The sequence below is a fragment of the Fundulus heteroclitus genome, chromosome 5, assembly GCF_011125445.2.
Source record: "Fundulus heteroclitus isolate FHET01 chromosome 5, MU-UCD_Fhet_4.1, whole genome shotgun sequence".
Classification (NCBI taxonomy): Eukaryota; Metazoa; Chordata; class Actinopteri; order Cyprinodontiformes; family Fundulidae; genus Fundulus; species Fundulus heteroclitus.
This window is the reverse complement of record NC_046365.1, coordinates 43,735,351-43,757,838: the sequence shown is the minus strand read 5'-3', so window position 1 is coordinate 43,757,838 and position 22,488 is coordinate 43,735,351. Positions and strand designations below refer to the sequence as shown.

At 47.6% G+C, this 22,488-nt stretch overlaps 1 protein-coding gene across 1 annotated transcript; it reads right to left on the bottom strand.

Moving 5' to 3' along the window:
* Window positions 1-373: 373 nt before the first annotated feature.
* Window positions 374-17,139, bottom strand: LOC105920176 (calpain-2 catalytic subunit). The gene is made up of 21 exons (XM_012855691.3): window positions 16,616-17,139; window positions 15,661-15,730; window positions 11,746-11,864; window positions 11,470-11,603; window positions 10,886-11,054; window positions 10,671-10,754; window positions 10,508-10,593; window positions 10,277-10,342; window positions 10,034-10,194; window positions 9,581-9,750; window positions 9,486-9,497; window positions 8,466-8,677; window positions 8,249-8,285; window positions 6,839-6,904; window positions 6,430-6,487; window positions 6,282-6,346; window positions 6,101-6,169; window positions 5,932-6,010; window positions 2,079-2,195; window positions 1,082-1,140; window positions 374-517 (listed from the first exon to the last, which is right to left on the bottom strand). Exons 1-21 carry the CDS (start codon window positions 16,850-16,852, stop codon window positions 494-496), a joined length of 2,094 nt encoding a protein of 697 aa, XP_012711145.1. The 5' UTR covers window positions 16,853-17,139; the 3' UTR covers window positions 374-493.
* Window positions 17,140-22,488: the final 5,349 nt, after the last annotated feature.

The following is a 22,488-nucleotide window of genomic DNA, read 5'->3' as shown; positions in this document are numbered from 1 at the left end:
GATTGATTGCTTCTAGTTAATTAAATCAGAGTTTTAGGTTCATTTCTTTATGACATCTGGTCTTCTGCACCGGGGGGTCAGGTCTGCTCACCATCAGCAACATGACGCTGGATGGGAGGCGATAAAAGGCCGACAGGACCTTTTTCTGGAGTGACCGGGGATTCAGCGTGTTGTTTGACTTTTTACAGCCTCCCCTAACGGAGACAGATGTTCTGGTGTCTGCAGATGTTGTGCACCAGCCTGCAGCTTTCCCTAACGAGCCGCAGGACGGCGTCTGTTCACCAGATCAAGGCTTCACTAACGGGTTCCGTCTGGAGTCGTCCCAAACGGACCGATTTACAGGACTGCTGAACACGAGAACACAGAGACCAGAGGTGTTGTCGGTACATTTATTGGCTTTATGTGACAGTCAGGTGGGAGTATAGAGAACATGCAGGTGAAAAAGACAAAGAGCTGTCAGTTGTACAATATGGAGATGCAGAACGGTTCTGGTTCAGATCATGGCGAAGTTTAACCACTGCAAGAGAAACAGAGAAACAGAATCAGCTTCTGAGCTCAAACGCTGCTGAGAAACAGAGAGCCAGGATTAAACCGTTACTAACATTTATTTGTATTAAGCTGCTGATAAATTGTTCAATAATAAAAAAAAATACTTTTAATGGGAAAATCTAAGCCACCTTTCCAGGAAGATGATGAAAGCTTTCAGCTTTCCTGACAGTTTAGGCTTCATAAGAAAGAAGCAACAGAACCTCCTTTATCCCAAATGCTGTTGGTTTCCTCAGAAGCAAAATGAGCCGTTAGATAAATTTATTCTGATCCGGATGGATTTTTAGCCTTGGTTTTGGTCCTTTGTTAAATCTTTTGTCTTTTAATTTGATCCAAAGCTAATGTCCCACTCTGGTGGACAATAAAGATGTGTTCACTGCAGTCGGTAACCTTTGTAAACATGTATTTGTTAAAACTGTCGCTGTGTGCCGACAGCTGAGGGCACACCTGGCAGGTGTGCTGGGTCTCATTTTCAGGTCCACGGTTTTCTCTGAACTGCAGCTTTAAGGAGCTGCTGAACAGGTTCCTGTCTCACCTGGTTAAAGTCGAGCTCGATGGAGCCGCTCTCGTGGGCGTCCAGTTTCTTGAAGATCCCTGAGGAGGAAGAAGGAATGCGTGTCAATGGTTCTGGTTCTGATCCATGAGCATTTACCTGGTTCTACACAGCTGATATGGAAGACTTTAGAAGTGAAATAAAATGTATTTTTAACCACATTGGATGGGATAGAAAGGTAATGTTGGTAATGTCAGGAAATGGTGCTGGTGTTCCGGTTAGCAGTGTTCCGGTTAGCGTGTTCCGGTTAGCGGTGTTCCGGTTAGCGGTGTTCCGGTTAGCGTGTTCCGGTTAGCGGTGTTCCTGTTAGCGGTGTTCCAGTTAGCGGTGTTCCTGTTAGCGGTGTTCCTGTTAGCGGTGTTCCTGTTAGCGGTGTTCCGGTTAGCGGTGTTCCGGTTAGCGGTGTTCCGGTTAGCGGTGTTCCGGTTAGCGGTGTTCTGGTTAGGGGTGTTCTGGTTAGCGGTGTTCTGGTTAGCGTGTTCCGGTTAGCAGTGTTCCGGTTAGCGTGTTCCGGTTAGCGGTGTTCTGGTTAGCGGTGTTCTGGTTAGGGGTGTTCTGGTTAGCCGTGTTCCGGTCAGCGTGTTCCGGTTAGCGGTGTTCTGGTTAGCGGTGTTCTGGTTAGCGTGTTCCGGTTAGCAGTGTTCCGGTTAGCCGTGTTCCGGTTAGCGGTGTTCTGGTTAGCGGTGTTCTGGTTAGCGGTGTTATGGTTAGCGGTGTTCCGGTTAGCGTGTTCCGGTTAGCGGTGTTCCGGTTAGCGGTGTTCCGGTTAGCGGTGTTCCGGTTAGCTGTGTTCCGGTTAGCTGTGTTCCGGTTAGCGGTATTCCGGTTAGTGGTGTTATGGTTAGCGTGTTCCGGTTAGCTGTGTTCCGGTTAGCGGTGTTCCAGTTAGCGGTGTTCCGGTTAGCGGTGTTCCGGTTAGCTGTGTTCCGGTTAGCGGTGTTCTGGTTAGCGGTGTTCTGACTGCGTTAGCATGACTTACTGAACATCATCTCCAGCCTCATCAGACAGCCCACAAAGTTGTCGAAGTCGATGGTCATGTCTGGGTCGGAGTACCGCGCCACCAGCAGCTGGTAGATGGTGTTGTTGAGGGTGAAGCCTGCAGGAGGAGCAGAGAAACAGCTAGCTAACGGATCTGGGAGCATGCTAACATGAGAAAACAATCATTTACCAAATGAAACAACAGTTACATGGATAAAACGATACCGTTTTATAGCGAAATGATGTATGAAGTTTAACATGAAGATGTGTGATTAAACTGGAACTGCTGCTGAAGCTGATGCTAACAGGGTTAGCTTTAGAGTTACGGAGGGCTAATGGGTCTCACTGCTCCAGGACTTTGGCAGCTCTCAGCCTGGACTGACAGGACCCGACCCGGTCCAGCATTATGTCCGTTCCAGGTTTAAAACCCATCAGCCTGGCTAATGAAAAGATTGATGCTGCGGGCTCCAAACATTTCTGAAAAAGGAGGGAATCACCATGGCAACCGCAAACTCAGGATTTTCCGTTTCTTCCATCACTCAGCGGCTTCTTCCTCCTGGTTTTAACCCAACAGTCACCCCAGAAGTCCCTGAACGGGCTCAAACGGGTCATCTCTGATTACCCAGCTCCAGAACCTGAATCATTCTGCAGAATTCAGTTTTTACAGTCCTGAAATATCTGAAGCGCAAACAGGAAAAGTTTTAACTGAACTTTCAAAGTAAAGCTCAGAGCTTTTAAGGGTCCAGATCTCTCATAACAACATCAGCATATCAGCAAATTTAAATGTGTTTGTGTGTCTGTAAATGATCAACCTTCCTTTGGGAGACTGACCTCCAATCAGGACCAAATGGACCTGCAGGGAGTTCACAGAACCACGTCTGCTTTAGTAAAAGTCCCCCTGGATTAATCTGGTTTTATCTGTTTTATCACATAATGTCTGTGAAGCAACGTTCTGGCCTTTAGAACTACATGCTCACATTACAGAATGATCTCTCAGCAGAGGAACCCAAAGCTGTTGGTTCTGAAGGGTTTGGGGCAGTAAATCAGAGATCAATGGTCCTAAACTGACATTAATCCGCTGAAAACAGCTATGAATGAGTCAAAATTGAAGATATATAAACTGGGTTCAGGGTCGTTAAACAGCGAGTCTTTATTTGTACAGATTCTGTGTTCTACACACATCAGATGGTAAAATACCAGGGATAGCTGTTAGCTTTACAGAAACACAGAACCAACCCGAGTCCAACTGAGACTGGATCTTCACCCAGATGTGAACAGCATGAGAGACGTTCCACAACAGAAAATAAAGTTTGAAAAAAAAGAAGACAGAGATGGGAGGAAGCGACGTACCGTCTCCATCAGCTCACTGAGCGGCAGCAGAGAAGAAGAAAAACAGGTTAGGTACAGAAACACCACAGAAGAAGAAGTTCTCCTAAAGGCATCACACTGAACTGACTAAGGAGAATATCATCTGCCATGTTCCCATGCTGAAAGCTGAGACTCTGGACACACTCCAGCAGAACCGGGCAGAGTGGACCATCCTGCCCGGCTAGTCCGAGTGAGGAACCCGGTGTCTGTCCTTCGCTCAGACCCCCCCCCCCCCCCCCAGTCTGAAGGGTTTATTTAGTAGAACGCATCAAGATGTCAGATATGAGAAGTTCTGCTGTAAACACGTCAGATGAAGGTTCTGACACAGGGACTTGCTTTAAAACTAAAGATAAACCCAAGCAGCATTCAGGGACGGATTTAACTCAAAGGCAATCATCTCTATGTACCAACAATCTTTGGAAAGATTTAAATAAACCCAGCAGTCCAGAATCAGCTGGAGGAACAGTCTGTCTCCGTCCTGCAGATGATGCAGGCTTACATTTAATCATGTTCAGCAGATTTGGAAAAAGTTTCTTTCTGAGTTTCTAAGGAAGCAGAAATCTTCTCATCCAGTAAATCTAGATAACTCTGAACATCTTTAAAGGTCTGGACAGCTTTTGCTGGGAAACAGCAGTTTATGTGATGATTATCTGCTTTCATTTGTGACCAGCTTCTGTGTTTTTGGCTAGATAAATATCAAACCTGCGTCTGTGGGACTGATCTGAGTGAGACGGAACGAGGCGTGACAGAACCGGCTGCTGCAGGCTCAGAGGCTTCCTGGATCTGAGAACAAGACGGTGCTGCAGGGCCTTTAGCTAGAAGATCACTGACAACACATTGATGATGTCACTGATGACGTCATCGTTGCCAACAGGTTTGGTGCCTTGCTCACTGACCCTCTGCCGCACAGTAAGACCAGGAACCGAAGTTGCAGCCTCTGGACTGCTCCGAGGTTCAGCAACAAGGATCTGAACTCATCTGTTGATGTTCTGCAGGCAGGAATTCCCGTTTAATGACTCATGCAGACCACAGAGGGGTGTGTGCCGCCATTTAATCCCAGGAATGTCAGTGGGAGTCGGCCCGCCCACGCCACGGCGCTGGTGTTTTTCCAGGGAGAATTTAGAGGGATTCCCAAACTTCAGAAGACAACACTCAGCTGACAACTTTAGGATCGAATGAGAAAGAGTTCTGATGAAAATCAACAAGAGGGATCATATTTCTCCAATTTTAGCTTCCCTTCATTGGCTTCCTGTTAAATCAAGAATAGAATTTAAAATTCTCCTTCTAACGTATAAAGCCCTTAATAATCAAGCTCCATCATATATCAGAGCTCTGATTACCCCGTATGTTCCTAACAGAGCACTTCGCTCTCAGACTGCAGGTCTGCTGGTGGTTCCTAGAGTCTCTAAAAGTAGAATGGGAGGCAGATCCTTTAGCTATCAGGCTCCTCTCCTGTGGAACCAACTCCCAGTTTTGGTCCGTGAGGCAGACACCCCGTCTACTTTTAAGACTAATCTTAAAACTTTCCTTTGTGACAAAGCTTCTAGTTAGAGTGGCTCATACCCTGAGCTACCTCTATAGTTATGCTGCTATAGGCTTAGGCTGCTGGAGGACATCAGGGTCTATTTCTCTCTCTCTGCTGAGTTCTCCTACTGCTCTCCAATCTGCATTGTTTGTTGTTATTTCAGCTTTTAACTTTTTGTTCTCTGTCATTTTTCTCTTCATAGAAGGTACACCTGGTCTGGTGTTCTGTTAGCTGTGACATCATCAGGGGAGGCAGATCATCCTCTATTACCATCTACCATAGAAAGTACTGATGCAGTCAGCTGGGTTCATTTCACAGAAAACCTCTTAACCAATCTGAATAATAAACTTCCTCGTTTGATACCTAAATGCTAAATGCTTTGTACCTGAGGACCACAAAGTGCTTCACCCTGCATTCAGACAATCGGCGCCACCGGGCCCTCTGACCACCAGCAGCAGGCAGCGTCCAAGGAAAACGCCTGAGACGGTCGTGGTAGGGGTTCAAACCGTCAACCTGACAGTTACAGGACGGACAGAAACCATGTTTTCCTTTTGTTCCATGGATGGAATAACGAGTTCAGTGTCTACCGTGTTGAATTATGGGACGGTAAAAGAGCCGTTTGAGTTTTGATGTTTCTAGGCCCACCTCTAATGGCAGTTCTCTGTAATCTGTAGGTAATCTGAGGTCAGACCGTAAAAACGGGATTATCAGCGGTGCTGTCCCATAATGCACAGGGAGAGAAAGTGCTTCCCCACAGAAAGCAGAGGAACCAGAGCAGACGTGCAGGTCTGTGGCAGAACAATCAGCCAGAGGCTTCAGTGCCAAACCACATCACACAGAGACGTTTAAAGAGCGCTGCTGCAGCATCCTGACCTGCTGCTGCAGCACGCAGCACGCACGCAGCCGACAGGAAGCTTCAGCACACTACGCGGCTAAATAAAGACCGCATACACAGACCCACCTGCATCTTTAAAGGCCACCCTCATCTCTGGAGTGCTCATGGATCCAGAGTTATCCGTGTCGTTCTGCTTGTAGATCGCCTGCAGGAACAGAAAACACACACTGAGACATTTCCAGGATACCAAAATCAGGAAAACCCCCGGCTGCCCAGGTCAGAGGTCACGGCTCACCAGATATCTTTGCACCTTCTTCCACAACGTGGCAAACTCTCCGAGGCCCAGCTTCCCGTTCCCGCTGTCCTGCTGCAGGTTAAAGATCACTGAAAGGTGTCGGAGCAGGTAGGACCACTGACCAGTCAGCTGTCCCTCTGATTTATAATTAAATGTTAATTAAACGTCTGATAAAAGATACATCCATCAGGTTGACCATGACCCTGCAGGTCTCCAGGCTGAATCCGTCTGTTTTGATGTCAGTTCCTGTTGAAACAACAACAAAACAGGAAGTCATCATCGCAGCCGCTCCTGTTGAACCTGTTCACCGTGTCAAAGGTTCAGCTCACGTTTGGCAACTATCTTGTTCATGATGGTCCTCAGCTCAGTCGCAGAAATCTCCATGTCCTGAAACAGAAAGCAGACAACCAGAAGTTAGCAAATGTCCCATCGCCCTTCACGCAGCTGTCCATGACCATGGTGAGACAAGTGAGCTTCAGGTGAAACTACAGCAGAGGAAATCTAAATACATCTGTTCTCAGTTTGTCAGCAGGGACCGGAGGCTCCTCCAAGGACTCTGGACCTCATCCCCTCACCAGGAACCGCCATCAGAACCACAGCATCAACAGCAGGACAAGCAGACTTTGAATTGCTGTATTAGAATGAGCACCTTCTTCTGATTTGATTTGATTTATTGAACATGAACACAGTGCATTGTGGGACAGCTGCTGGGTTGTTATGAGTCACTGTGAAACTTACCGCTCCAGCAAGTTTAGAGAACAGGTTCCTGAATCCTGAATCCACGTCTTCATCAGACACCGTCTCCTGGACACAAGCACCAGAAAAAGACAAATCAACACTGACGCCTCTGATTTGTCTGGGAAGTCTGTGCTCGGATCTGGGAATGATATCAAATCCGAGAAAAGCACATTTCTGCTAATTACGGTGATCCTAGCAACACATGCTATCATCAATTTCTTTTTTCAACTTTCCAACTTTTATTTTATTAAAACCTTATTTAAACCAGATAAAAGACCCATTTAGATCAAGACTCATGCCCAAAGCTGACCTGGAACAAATTGAAGTACTGCATTTTGATTTGATATGTAATAAAAATCACATTTGCTAAAAACTATTATATATGCATATTTTTCCTGATTGGCAACATCAAGCTTTTCTAGCCACAGTTCCTAAATCAGAAAGATTTCTTGTACTATCAACTGCAACCCAGGAACCACAACTTCCAGGCACAAAAAGAATAGATAGAACATATCCAACACCTGCTAACTAGCAGCTTTAACCTGTTAACTAGCAGCTAAAACCGGCTAACTAGCAGCTAAAACCGGCTAACTAGAAGCTAAAACCGGCTAACTAGCAGCCATAACCGGCTAAATAGCAGCCGAAGTCTGCTAACTAGCAGCCATAGCCTGCTAACCAGCAGCCGTAGTCTGCTAACTGCGCAGCCGTAACATGCTAACCAGCAGCCGTAGTCTGCTAACTAGCAGCCTTAACATGCTAACCAGCAGCCGTAACCTACTAACCAGCAGCCGTAGTCTGCTAACTAGCAGCCGTAACATGCTAACCAGCAGCCGTAGTCTGCTAACCAGCCGCCGTAACATGCTAACCAGCAGCCGTAACATGCTAACCAGCAGCCGTAGTCTGCTAACTAGCAGCCTTAACATGCTAACCAGCAGCCGTAACCTACTAACCAGCAGTCGTAGTCTGCTAACTAGCAGCCGTAACATGCTAACCAGCAGCTGTAACATGCTAACTAGCCGCCGTAGCCTGCTAACCAGCAGCTGTAACATGCTAACTAGCAGCCGTAACATGCTAACCAGCAGCCGTAGTCTGCTAACCAGCCGCCGTAACATGCTAACCAGCAGCCGTAGTCTGCTAACTAGCAGCCATAGCCTGCTAACCAGCAGCCGTAGTCTGCTAACTGCGCAGCCGTAACATGCTAACCAGCAGCCGTAGTCTGCTAACTAGCAGCCTTAACATGCTAACCAGCAGCCGTAACCTGCTAACCAGCAGCCGTAGTCTGCTAACTAGCAGCCGTAACATGCTAACTAGCAGCCGTAGCCTGCTAACCAGCCGCCATAACATGCTAACTAGCAGCCGTAGCCTACTAACAAGCAGCCGTAACATGCTAACAGAAGCGGCATCACTCACGTCACTGAGGTCTGCGCTGACCGGGTCGTCACAGGGCCTGAAACAGAACAAACGTTTGCAATCAGCTGGTTGTTGTCATTTCAGTTTAGTTCTCTGGACCCAGACCCGCTTGCACAGAACCAAAACTCTGCTCTGAAAGAAATCTGAGAAACTTCAGAGCAGCGTCTGGTCCCTCTGCCCTACAAACCCAACAGAACCAGCAGCTTTCAGCTCTTACACGGTCTCTGTCTGCTTCTCGGAGAACACTCGGATGCAGAAATCCCCGTCCAGGTGTGGCTCGAAGGTGGAGGGGACGACCAGGTACTCTCCAGGTGGCAACTTGAAGCGGGTGCTCACCTCCCGCAGGTTGACGAAGGTTTCAGACCTTGCGGTCTGAGCATGGGTCAGGAAGAAGTTTTTGTCCAGGTGGACCTCCCTCTGGCCGTGGAACTGTAGAGAGACAGCCAATCAGAGGAATCGTTACCTGTACGGTTGGAGGAGGGCGGGGGTTGAGATGTTATGAGTTAAGGCAGGAATATTTATCATGTTCTGATCCCCACTGAACCTCCAGAGGAATCTGATGATCTCCTTCTAACCAAAGGCCTTCCTGACATTTACTAACAGCAGAGCTGGCGGCGTGATGTGGGCGGAGCCTCACTACGCCATTGCAGCAGACCAATCAGAGCAGATTACGCGTCTTCTTAAAGTCAGACTCAGGGAGGAGATGAATGTGTGGAACTGAAACCAAGCTGCTCTGTTCTGGAGGCAGAACGTTACTTTAATAAAATTAAACTCTAAAACCAGGAAATACTGGTTGCTCAACATATTTATAACTTCCTGTGGAATCAGGCCAGACAGGGTGTTGCTCTTCTTGTGGCCGGATTAGGCTCCACCCACCAGCCGTTAGCAATTAGGGCGGGTTGAGTCATCAACAATTCTGTTTTTCTTTCCAGGAACTGTAAACAACACAGACTGCCAGAGGAACCCGGTATCAGGCCAGTCCGTCTCCCCACATGTTCTTTCTTATGGACCTCCTGAGGACGTTAACCCAAGAACTCTGAAGGATTTAGATTTCCTTTGCAGCTAAAATCTGAACCAGATCAGAGTCCGATCCAACATGGTCTACAGTTCACTGATGAAGGGAACAGAATGTACTCCTGGTTGCATTTTTATAGTTCCTGCATGACTGCAGGAAGCAGCTTTACGTGTTTCTAGCTGCTGGATGGCAGACGGAGGTGAGGCGTCGTGGTGGACTCACCTGCTGTGGAACCTGAAGGAAAACAGAACAACCAGGGTTTAAATGTTGGATTTATGGTAGGATCTGACGCTGAAGTCAAAGTGAATGTCGCAGACCTCGTAGATGGCGAAGCCGATGGTGTGCATGTCCTCGCCCTGTTTACGCAGCTTCCTGCGGTTCTTTTGGATCAGACCGACCACGAAGCTGCAGCCCACCTCACCGTCATCAGGGTCATCATCTTCCTCATCCAGCTTGATCACAAACTGAGGGTTTGTCCAGAACGTGTCTGCAAAGGAACAACAGCGTCTTGTTACAATGGCCTGAAGGGCCGGGAGGTTCTGCCACTCAGCGGAACCACCTGGTTCCGTCATGGGTGGACCAGCAGCCCTGTTATTTGCTGAAGCCGCTCAGAGAGCATCTCCAGGAGCAGATCAGCTGCAGCTCTGTGCTTCAGGCAGGAAACTCTAAGCTGTTCTAAGCATTTCATCTGCAGACACCTTTGTCTGAGGTACAGAACCGGGTTCTCTGGGAACACGGTCAGGTCTAACGCGGCGTGTTTAGCTACTAACAGGGGTGGTTCCTGCAGCCTCCGGCCGTGGAGCCTCGCCTCCAGGTGCCGTCGAACTTGCTGACGCTCCAGTGTTTGACCGAGTCGTCTCCGATGGTGTCGGGGGTCAGGGTGCACACCTCTATGCGGGAGTAGTGCCGCAGGAAGTCGGTGAAGGACATCCTGCAGGGACAGAAACAGAGACGCTCTCACGCTGTCCTCAGATCAGTCCACGTACGTTCCTGTGAGGTTCTGCCCATCCTACCAGAACTCTCCGTCCTCTGCGTTGGCGTGAGGACACTCGCCCTGGACGCTGCTCCACTCAGACGACCTGCGTGAAGAGACGTGGACACTAAGCAGCAGGTAGGTTCACACTCCTGGTTCTGTCTTAATGTGGAGAAGCTCACTGGAAGGACCTCTTAACGTGACAGCCGCCGGGTTCAGAGTGTTCCTGCTGCAGAACTCAGAACCTGACCGACGGGTTCTGTTTGCTTACCCATCGCTCCAAGCCCCGGTCCACTCCACCTGACCCCAAGGGTTCCTCATTCTCACAAGCTTCTCCTGACGCCCGCGGTACGTCACCTGCAACCAGAACACAGAACCATGTTTTCTCCTGCTTGGGTTGGACAGAACCTCAATCCTAGGTTCTAACCCGGTACCTCCACGGCGCCCGTCAGCGAGTAGGCGTGGCCTTTGACCAGCTTCTGACGAGTCACAGCCTCCGAGTCTGCAGCACTGGTGATCTGCAGCAACACCAAGCAAACCATCACCTACAGCTTCTAGATGTTCTCCCAGCGGTTCTGCTGCAGGACGTTAACCTTGCAGAACATCAGCGAACACCTGAAGCAGCTCGCGGTGTAAAGCATCAACTCACATCAATGGAGCAGCCCAGCAGCGCTCCGGCCTCCAGCGCCTTCTTGATGATCTGGAACAGGTTGGGCGGTGGCCGGCTGAGGTCGTAGTTCTCTGCGATGCCTCCGGTAAAATCCTCAAAGCCCTCAGTGGTGGAACCACCAGACAGCGCTTCATAGCAGCCGTTCACCCTGCATGCAGAGGTTACAGCGTGATGTAGGGGAACCTTAAAGCTCTTATTGAGGGATCCTAGCAGCTGAGAAGGTATCACAGATCACATCCAAACACTCCATCATTGTCACCATGACAACTGTTATAAACTTAGGCTTCCTGGAGCTAAATATACTTTTCTTATTGTCCTGTGTGTCTCTCTATGCAGGTGATGCAGTGTTATACTCTTCAGATCAGTACTTCTTCACAGCTTCCCCACTAGCCTGAAGCTCCTGGAAAACTCAAACCATCAAGCAGACGCTGACTCCAGCTCAGCTAGTCTGAGAACTGCAGCTGTTCAGCAGCCGGGCGGTGAGGAGGAAAGGCGGGTGACTCAGGGTCTCAGGGATCAGACCGCTAACACCAGGTCTCTGGTCCTAGCTCAGGATGTCTTACTTGGCGTAGGCCTTCTCCAGCAGGGCGCTCCAGAACTCCCGGCCTTCTGCTGAGTGGACGAACATCAGCTCTCCGTCTTTCACCGGCAGCCGGTCGTCGATCACCACGTCCACCCACTCCCCAAACTGCCAGAACTGCAGACAGACGGACCATCAGAGACGCAGGTGAGACGGACCGTCAGAGACACAGGTGAGACGGACCATCAGAGACACAGGTGAGACGGACCATCAGAGACACAGGTGAGGGTGGCAGCTGGACCGCTGGATCAGCACATACCTGGAAGTGGAAGATTCCTGCGTAGTCATCTCCAAATCCCTGGTCTGTGGGAACGACGCGAGCCATCACGTACTCATTCATGGTCAGAGAGGCGATGGCGGCTAACAGCCAGCAGTCACCTGAAAGACAGGAAGTATACAGTGACCCGATGCTGGGGCCAACAGGAAGCAGAATATGGCTCCAACCTATTCAGAGGCATCTGGTTGATTCTCCGTCCCCAGTTAAGCTCTGCCAGATGGCAGCATGTATATAAATAACCAGATACATGCCGTCAGGGCATGTGACAGGTAGTGCCCCTCCTATCCTGTAGGTGGAGCCAACTACTTCATCTTTTATCTAAAGTCATTTAGATAAAATATAACATTTCACATGACTGGACCAATTAAAGGAGCAACAATCTGACAGTACACGTATTTAGCCATCGATACAGAACCACTGGGACCAGGTTTTAGAACCAGAACATACTCCTCAGCCAGAAAGAAAAGCTAAAATTATCTTATCAGAACTCAGAAAGTTCTCCCTTTGGTTCATTGATTGCTTTCCAGAAACATATTCCTACAAGATTGTTCTAGTGATAAAATCCCTTTATTGGAGAGATTTTGTGTTTCTGAATCAGTGTTAATGCTAAGAAAACCTGCTTGTGAAAAATTAACAACTTCAATTTATTTTTATTTATGTTTTAATTGCATATCAATAAAAATCCCAGACGTACAATTTGATCAAAGTCAAATGCAGAGATAAACCGTTGTTTCAGCCTGAATATTTGTCTGCTGAGCCTATTTTGAATAAGATGTATACAGCTGACTAATGGTGGCGTGCTGCAAAGATGACGTCAATGACCCCCAATCACACGTTCAGATGCTTTAGACGCATTTCCACCATGAAGAAGAACTCATGTAGCGCCAGAAACAGCATCTGCAGCCAGGAAGTCATAACTCACTGCTGCCCCCTACTGGAGGTCAGCAGTAACAACATAACTCAATGCTGCCCCCTGCTGGAAGTCAGCAGTAACAACATAACTCACTGCTGCCCCCTGCTGGCAGTCAGCAGTAACAACATAACTCACTGCTGCCCCCTGCTGGCAGTCAGCAGTAACAACATAACTCAATGCTGCCACCTGCTGGAAGTCAGCAGTAACAACATAACTCACTGCTGCCCCCTGCTGGAAGTCAGCAGTAACAACATAACTCACTGCTGCCACCTGCTGGAAGTCAGCAGTAACAACATAACTCACTGCTGCCCCCTGCTGGAAGTCAGCAGTAACAACATAACTCACTGCTGCCCCCTACTGGAAGTCAGTAGTAACAACATAACTCACTGCTGCCCCCTGCTGGAAGTCAGCAGTAACAACATAACTCACTGCTGCCCCCTGCTGGAAGTCAGCAGTAACAACATAACTCACTGCTGCCCCCTGCTGGAAGCAAACCTTTTCCATCCATCTATTTTCCGTCTCGCTTATCCCTGGTGGGGTCGTGAGGGTTGCTGGTTCCAATCTCCAGCTGTCAGTGGAGATAGGAACCAGCTGTCAGTTTTTATCCTATTTCAATTGCCATCTGATAGATTCTATATGCCCAATCTCTCATTACTTTAGTTTATTGTTCATTAGTTTATTGTGTTAAATTAGTTTATTGTGTCATTAGTTAAAATAGTAACCAGTGGTTACTATTTTATTTTACTATGTATGTGTATGGATTTACTCTCTCTCTCTTATCGTTGCAGAAAGCAGAGAAATCTGTTGTGACGATAATAAGTGTTTTTCTAAATATGTGTGAAACTGTGATGAACTGTATTCAGCCATCTGGAGTGCTTATATATAAATGTACTGTGTGGACTGCTTAGTATTATCTCTGTGTTCCTAAGCTCAGAGTGTTTTGTTTATCTCTGCCCCTTAGCTTGACAAATGTCACCAGGGTTTCCCTCATAAAAGCGAGGAGGGGACAGAATGCTTCAGAGCGAGGTTGGAGATCTGAATTAAGCATCTCAGCTCCTCTCCTCGCAAGATTTATGAAAACTAACCTCACTGTTGTCTCTCCTTCTAGTGTTGTTAACGAATGTTTTAGTGTTTGAACATGACATAAACTCTATGCAAAGAAATTTTGGTTTGTATGCACTCTGTACAAAATGTACAATAAAGTTTGTCTAAGTGTAAGTCAGAGAGGCGGGGTGCTGCCAGTGTGTCACAGGGCAGCAAAGCTTTTCATAAAGAGCTAATTGAAGCAGCAGAACCGTCACAGACAGACAGACAGGTTCCCTGTTCATCTGGGAATGTTGTTTTTTCATTTTTTCATGTAGTTCTGCAGGAGGAACCTGGAATAAAGCTGCAGCAGGGATTAGCTGTGAGCCTCTGCAGCAGCTTTTAGTCCCAGTTTATCTGCTCATCACAATCATCTGAAGAAACTGAAGCAGCAGAACGTTCAGCTCTGAGGAACACCTGTGAGCTGCTGGTTCTAATCCTTCATGGTTTGGGGGATTTCTCCTTGGTAGGAGGTTTTGTTCTGGATCAGTACATCAGAACCGGCCTTTCATGTGAGAATGGACCAGCAGCAGATCTGCTGATTAACTACAGACTTCATGTTGGACTTTTTTCACTAAAACTTGAACATCCAGGTTCTGGAAGACCTGATCACAGAAATCTGGGAACCAGAACTCCTGATGGGCTGAACGTTCCCACATCAGCACCGCTCCATAACATCAGCGTGAGACAGGAACCGCCGGGTTTATGGAGCAGGAGGCCCGTTTTCACCCCGACATCCATCAAGTCGGACCATTTACTGCAGCAGGAGCTCCTTAAAGAGACAGCAGCAGAACAGCAGAACCGCAGAACAGCAGAACCACAGAACAGCAGAACCACAGAACAGCAGAACCACAGAACCACAGAACAGCAGAACCGTAGAACAGCAGAACCACAGAACAGCAGAACCACAGAACAGCAGAACCACAGAACCACAGAACAGCAGAACCACAGAACAGCAGAACCGTAGAACAGCAGAACCACAGAACAGCAGAGCAGCAGAACAGCAGAACAGCAGAACCGCAGAACCACAGAACCACAGAACAGCAGAACCACAGAACAGCAGAACCACAGAACAGCAGAACAGCAGAACCACAGAACAGCAGAACCACAGAACAGCAGAACCGCAGAACCACAGAACAGCAGAACCACAGAACAGCAGAACCGTAGAACAGCAGAACCACAGAACAGCAGAACCGTAGAACCACAGAACCACAGAACAGCAGAACCACAGAACAGCAGAACAGCAGAACAGCAGAACCGCAGAACAGCAGAACCACAGAACAGCAGAACAGTAGAACAGCAGAACCACAGAACAGCAGAACCGTAGAACAGCAGAACCACAGAACAACAGAGCAGCAGAACCGGGCCTGAAAACATTAGAGTCATCTAACCATCAGATTCTCTGGTTCTGGTTCTGGTTCTGGTTCTGGTCCGCTTCTCTCACATAATGAGCTGCTCCTCATTAACATGCTTGGTGGTGTGGAGGAGGTCTCACTCTGCTGTAAATCCTGGCCTGCAGCGTGTAGGAACAGACCTCCCACTCTGTTACACAACCTGCAGCTCTGCTCATGACTCAGAGCCGCGTGCAGCAGCGAGCCTCCTCATTGGCTGGCTCTCTCTGACTCCGCTTCCTCCCTGTCAGCCAATGAGAGCGCGGCCTGCGGTTCTACGGGCCTCCGGCGCCTCAGCATCTGCAGGATCTCCGTGACGTAGCAGATGCTGAGGAGCCGGTGTGGGTCCGGATTCTGCAGAACCAGCAGTGGTTCCCTGGACCCTGTAGACCTGGAAGGACCTTGGAAGGACCAGACCTGGAAGGATCAGAACCTTCATGGCCCAGTTCTACTGGGCCGTTCCCAGCAGCTGTGTCCGTGGTGCGTTCAGGGACAGCGTGTAAAACTCACCCAGCGCTCCCTGACAGATGTCGGTTCTGGTGGCGCCGCCCAAGATGAACTCCGGGTTTGAGACGAGTTCCTGGAGGGGACAGAACGGCGTGAGACGTTTGGACCTCATCACTGACAACAGAACCAGCACAGAGCCCAGATAACGAACAGAACCGCTCATCACTGCCTCTGCCCGGCTTGTGATGTTCTGGTACCGGGTCGGTTAAAGGTTCTGACCAGCTTCACCTTTAGAGTTTAATTAAACCACAAATGTCACCAAAGCCGTGGGGCCACTGAGAGCCTGCAGCCGGGCCGGACCGGGCCGGGCCGGGCCAGGCGGTTCTGTTCCATATCGTGATATTCTGATGACACTTATAAGGTTCTGTTTGCAACAGAACCAGAACTCCTGCAGGTTCCTCCAGACCAAACTGAGTTTTAAACACCTGAAATACTGGAGCACGCCTGAGATGTTCTGGTTCTGGTTCTGGAACAGAAAACCATACAGCTGAAGGCTTCTCTGGTTCTGGTCGGACCTTTAGCTTTCAGATGCTGATCAGCTGGATCAGAACCTCCTGGAACTGCTGCATGGGTCATCTCACAGGCCAGGTTCTGTCTTTGTCTGACCCGGTTCTGCCTGATCTGACCCGGTTCTGCCTGATCTGACCCGGTTCTGCCTGATCTGACCCGGTTCTATCGGACCGCATTCTGTCCTGTCTGACCCACTTGACAAGGTTCCGCCCCCATGATCCGGTTCTGAGCTTCTCCCTAAAGTTCTGCTGCTGTCTGACTTTCTGCTCAAACTCTCTGTTTGGTTCTGGTCCGTTACGCAGACAAACCCGTCCGGATCTCTGGGTTCGTGTTTTCCTCATTCCGTTCCGACCCGAACCCAAAGCAGATCAGAGGATTTTCTGCAGGGAGGGGCCGGCCACACCCACCGCCCCAAACCACCATCCACCCGGTTCGGTTCGGTTCTTACCGTGGGTCTCTTCCAACTGACTCCGCGGATCTTGTAGGAGTTCCGACCCAGTTCTTTGAAGCCCAGAGATTCTGGTTCGGGCGGAAAGGTGGGGTCGCAGAAAAGTTGTCCGGAGGAGCGGCACTGAGCGCGCAGGGCCTGGAAGTTCTGGTTCAGGTACGGAACCGCGTTGGAGTTGGTGCCGAACCCCGCGGCCAGGGCCCGCTTCTTGGCCAGAGTAGACGCGACGCCGGACATGGTGGCGCAGAAAGACAGAACAGAACCGAACCGAACCGAGCCGCTTGTGAGCAGAGCGCAGAAAAGTTTTCCTGATGGACTCCGAGTCTGAGTCAGAGTGAGACCTCCTCCCCCGGAGGAGGAGCCTGTCTCTGCCTGCTGCCAGCCTCCAGAACCAGAACCAGCTGCAGAACCTGGGCGCTGATCAGCAGGAGGGCCCGACCCAATCTGCGCACACTGAAGTTACCGCCCAGAACCAGCCGAACCGAACAGCTTCTGGGTCTGGCCCAAGTCCAGCACGTCTGGTTCTGCAGCGTCCCGCCCAGGTTTCTGATCCAGGTGTGAAGAACCAGTTCTGAAAGTTGCGGAACACGAACCTGAAGGACTACGGTCTCACAGAACCGGTCCAGTTCGTCTGGTTCCAGGACGGCAGCGCGCTCTTAAGATTAGCTTCGCGCATATATGGTGCATTACGGTAACTGGCGGAGAAAAGGAGCAAGAAAAACCTCAGAAAATGTTTATTTGTGACAAACTACTAGTTTCACGTTCATAAAGTATAAACAGTTTAAACATTCCATCATTTTACGGCATCTTTATTCTCATTATTATGAAGTTTGGTGAGAATTACACAGATTCCCACTCAGACATGATGACTTCCAGCTTGGTTTTATCTTCAGGAACTTATTAAAGGATAAAAACGAGACTTTGTGAGAGGCTGAAGGTCTCAGATGGTCCTGATGGTCCTGATGGTCCTCAGCGTCTGATCTACATGTTGGAGGCACAGGAAGCCTGGAGCATAGACATTATAATCATAGACATTATATAGACGTGCCTACAGGGCGGCCATCTTGGGTCAGACCACAGATCAGACATCTGCTGTCAAAATGAATAGGAGGCAGCTCAGATCTCATTTTAATCATATGTTCACAATGCTCGTGACATTTCAGACAGATTACATATATTTATTCAGAACTAAAACTATTTAAATTGAAGTCAAACTGGATGAGAAATGTACATGTACTTACATATTTTGCAGTTATATATTAATCTAATATACACACAATTTATACACACATAAATCTATCTCTCTTTCTTCCAATATATATATATATATATATATATATATATATATATATATATATATATATATATGTATATATATATATATATATATATATATATATATATATATATATATATATATATATATATATATATATATATCTATGTATCTATCTATATATATATATCTATATATATATATCTCTATATATATATATATATATACTGTATGTATAGGCTATATACACAGACACCGATCTACAGACAGCAGCACTGATCTACATAGGAGCAAAACTATATACAGACAAGTGAGAGCAGAGGTGCTCATAACAGCATTTAAAAATTATATATTACAAACCGCAATCTGGGGGGAAAAAAATCAACAAAAAACCTAACGCATCTAAGAATCAAATACATATATATATATATATAAAGTAATTCCCCGGGATGTGGTTCCTAGTGTCCTTTTATTTGCGCACCCATAAGTGGAGTAAAAATCGGGCATCCTGAGAAGTAGCTCTGGAAGTTGCTGTCAGTACAAAATGTAAATCATGTATTAAGTTAGACTATCAATCATTTATTTTAATCAATTGGTCCCATGTAGCCCCTAAAGGGGTGACGTTTTCAGTCAGCTGATTTATCTGGAAATCTGGTGAGAGAGTGTCTGAAAACATAAAGTAGATTTTCCTGAACTGACGTGAATTCTCTCTGAGTGCAGCTTGGTCTGCCCCAAGATGGCCGCTCTGTCTGCACGCCTCTCACCTGACGACGCGGCGTCTACCTATATGACGTCTGTGGTTGTTGCAGATCACAGAAACATGTTTCTGTCACTGAGCTATATATTATATAACTAATGTATAATATATCTCAGTGACAGAGACATGTCTCTGTGAGCCAGGCGCTCTCTGTGGAGACGGGGAAGTAGCGCCGCTGATGGTGAGCTGTATGCAGAACATGTGTTTCCCCTCATCTGTCCTTTTGGTCGCTCCTTTGGTGAAAAGCAAAGTTGAAGGTGAAGGAAATGCTCCCAGCAGACAGAAAGATCAGCAGTGAATATGGAGAGCTTTACATGGAGGTGGAGCCACAGGCTGCATCCGTCAATGTGACTCACCTCATGCAGATGAAGAGAAAACATGCTGTAGGTATGAGAAGAACAGTAATCTACATTAATAATCTACATTAATAATCTACATTAATAATCTACATTAAAAACTGCGCTGAAAAGTGTGTGAATAGAAAATAAATCCAAATGTGAGGGTATCACTTGAAAAATGGAGCAGAGAGAGAACCCTAAAAGTCTGAGAGAAATCCTGAAAGTGACGAACTCTGATTTGGTATTTCTCCACAAATCTGCAGTAAAACCCTGAAATAATTATTCTGGTTATAGTTTATGTCTGTGAAAGTAATAGTTTAGTCATAAATCTACATTTCCTGAGGTTTCTGCTTCTCTTCCTCTTCATTTCTGTTTTTCCGCCTGCTCTGTTACCGTAATCCACCGTGTATGAGCGAAGCTCATCTTTAGGAGGCCGCTGACCCCCCCCCCCCCCCCCCCCCCCCATGTTCCCTCTGAGTCTGGTTGTTACTCATTGGTCTCTCCAGTTCAGTCGGTAAGGATCCATCAGAACCTGACTGGTGTACTGCAGGATCTCTGAGGAGATCTGCAGAAGATCTGCACCTTGTGGTGAGCATCCTGCAGCAGAACCTGCAGCAGAACATGCAGCAGAACCTGCAGCAGAACCGAGTTCTGTGCAGATCTGCTCAGGTTGATGAACGCTGCTGCAGCCAGAGAGAAGATGAGGCTTCATGGCCCTGAAGCCTCAGGTCCAGTCAGATGGAGCACCAGGTTCTGATGTTCAGCCCAACAGAACCAAAGCTTAGTCTGTCTCAGGGGCCTCACACTTTAGATGTTTCATTTAAAGAAGAGAAGAAGCTGGTCCCCCCCCCAGCCTGCAGGTCAGAGGCAGGAGAGGAACCTGACACAGAGATCCTGATCCAGTGGGCAGGAACTGGAGGAGGTGCAGGTCATGGAGGGAACCTGGAGAACAGAGAGCCGTTCATCAGCTCTGTTTGCTCTGCAGGGCGGCCATGTTTACACATTCCTGCTGAGGCTGGTTGGATGCAGCAGAACCTCAGCGTCAGAACCGAACCACAGCAGCTGAATGAATTCATGGGGCGACACAAACACCTCAACGTGGTTAAAGGAAAGTTAGAGCAGAACAAGAGAGGAGATGAAACAGAACCACCATGTGGATCTGAAGAACAGTCAGCTGTGGATGGAACCGCACTGGAGATGAAGGAACACCACGTAAAGAACAGTTTCTGCAGAACCAGAGCAGAACATCCTAAAGAGCTGAATGTGAGGAACGCTGTCCTCTCTGGGTAAAGAACCGTAACAGGCAGAAAGAGAACCTTTCAGCAGAATAAATCACAAAAGGTGACCTAGAACAGGCCTCAAGTCTGAACTGAACCTAGAACCAGAAATCAGGAACAACACTTCCATATTTAGTATTTCCTGCTTCTTGCTGAAAACAAATTATGGTTAGGAACTGGAACAAGAGAACACGTCTAAACCAGTCTGCAGCAGAACGTTCTTACTTTATTCTTCTAGTCTGCAGCAGAACGTTCCTTACTTTATTCTTCTAGTCTGCAGCAGAACGTTCTTACTTTATTCTTCTAGTCTGCAGCAGAACGTTCCTTACTTTATTCTTCTAGTCTGCAGCAGAACGTTCCTTACTTTATTCTTCTAGTCTGCAGCAGAACGTTCCTTACTTTATTCTCCAAGTCTGCAGCAGAACGTTCCTTACTTTATTCTTCTAGTCTGCAGCAGAACGTTCCTTACTTTTATTCTCCAAGTCTGCAGCAGAACGTTCCTTACTTTATTCTTCTAGTCTGCAGCAGAACGTTCTTACTTTATTCTTCTAGTCTGCAGCAGAACGTTCCTTACTTTATTCTTCTAGTCTGCAGCAGAACGTTCCTTACTTTATTCTTCTAGTCTGCAGCAGAACGTTCCTTACTTTTATTCTCCAAGTCTGCAGCAGAACGTTCCTTACTTTATTCTTCTAGTCTGCAGCAGAACGTTCCTTACTTTATTCTCCAACTCTGCAGCAGAGCGTTCCTTAATTTATTCTCCAAGTCTGCAGCAGAACGTTCCTTACTTTATTCTCCAAGTCTGCAGCAGAACGTTCCTTAATTTATTCTCCAAGTCTGCAGCAGAACGTTCCTTACTTTATTCTCCAAGTCTGCAGCAGAACGTTCCTGCTTTATTCTTCTAGTCTGCAGCAGAACGTTCCTGCTTTATTCTTCTAGTCTGCAGCAGAACGTTCCTTACTTTATTCTCCAAGTCTGCAGCAGAACGTTCCTTACTTTATTCTCCAAGTCTGCAGCAGAACGTTCCTGCTTTATTCTTCTAGTCTGCAGCAGAACGTTCCTGTTTTATTCTCCAAGTCTGCAGCAGAACGTTCCTGCTTTATTCTTCTAGTCTGCAGCAGAACGTTCCTTACTTTATTCTCCAACTCTGCAGCAGAACGTTCCTGTTTTATTCTCCAAGTCTGCAGCAGAACGTTCCTTACTTTATTCTCCAACTCTGCAGCAGAACGTTCCTTACTTTATTCTCCAAGTCTGCAGCAGAACGTTCCTTACTTTATTCTTCTAGTCTGCAGCAGAACGTACCTGTTTTATTCTCCAAGTCTGCAGCAGAACGTTCCTTACTTTATTCTCCAAGTCTGCAGCAGAACGTTCCTTAATTTATTCTCCAAGTCTGCAGCAGAACGTTCCTTACTTTATTCTCCAAGTCTGCAGCAGAACGTTCCTTACTTTATTCTCCCAAACAGTAGCAGAACATTCCTTGCCTAATTTTCCAGTAGTACTTTAAGATAAGGTACTCCTAGGGAACCCCCTGGGAACTAATCATGTTCTAGCTGGTAGTTCCCCAGTATGGACTGGGGAACACGCAGCCAGGCCTTGTTAGGGGACTACTGGTTCTAACCTGCCTGCTGTGTGGAACCAACTGTAAATAAGCCGGCGCCTCAGTCACCGTGGTAACCCATGGTGTTACATGCAGTGGTGGCTGCATGTAGGATTTTTCCCCCCCCATTTCAGGTTGCTGTTGAGCTCCGGCAGGTTAAGCAGGACCAGCTGTCTTCACTCTGGCTCTTGATTGGCAGAGTATAAGGCTAGCTGGGGAACTGATGTTCAGGGATGAAGCATGTGTGCTGCAGCTCGGGGCTGTGTAGGAGGACTGGTTGGTTGCTAGAGATCTTGGTTCTGGTGGTTACTCTCTTGTTTCTTTCAGGTTCCCAGTTTCCCCTTTCAAACCCCTTCAGATTACTTTTGAATAATAAAACTTTAACGTTACCTTCCTGGTTTTGTCTTGTCCTTTTTCTCTGGTTTATCCATTGTTACTGCCCCCTCCCCTCTTTAATACCCCTAGACGGTTTTGGGGACGTAACACATGGTTAGAATAAAAGGTTCTCTTTCTTCTTCTCCTTCTTCTTCCATGTGATCCCATTTAAAGGTGCAGCCAGGAGAGAAATAAGGGTTCCTGATGTGAACCCGGCATGAACTGGGCAAACATGGGTTCTCCTCCTCCATTTACT

Bases quoted from the DNA above. Each gene is read 5' to 3' on its own strand.
- LOC105920176 (XM_012855691.3), bottom strand. From the start codon at position 16,852: ATGTCCGGCGTCGCGTCTACTCTGGCCAAGAAGCGGGCCCTGGCCGCG. The intron at 11,055-11,469 runs GTAAGACATCCT...CTCTGCATGCAG, and splicing joins CTGGAGAAGGCCTACGCCAA to GGTGAACGGCTGCTATGAAG. The intron at 6,347-6,429 runs GTGAGCTGAACC...TTGTTTCAACAG, and splicing joins GAACAAGATAGTTGCCAAAC to GAACTGACATCAAAACAGAC.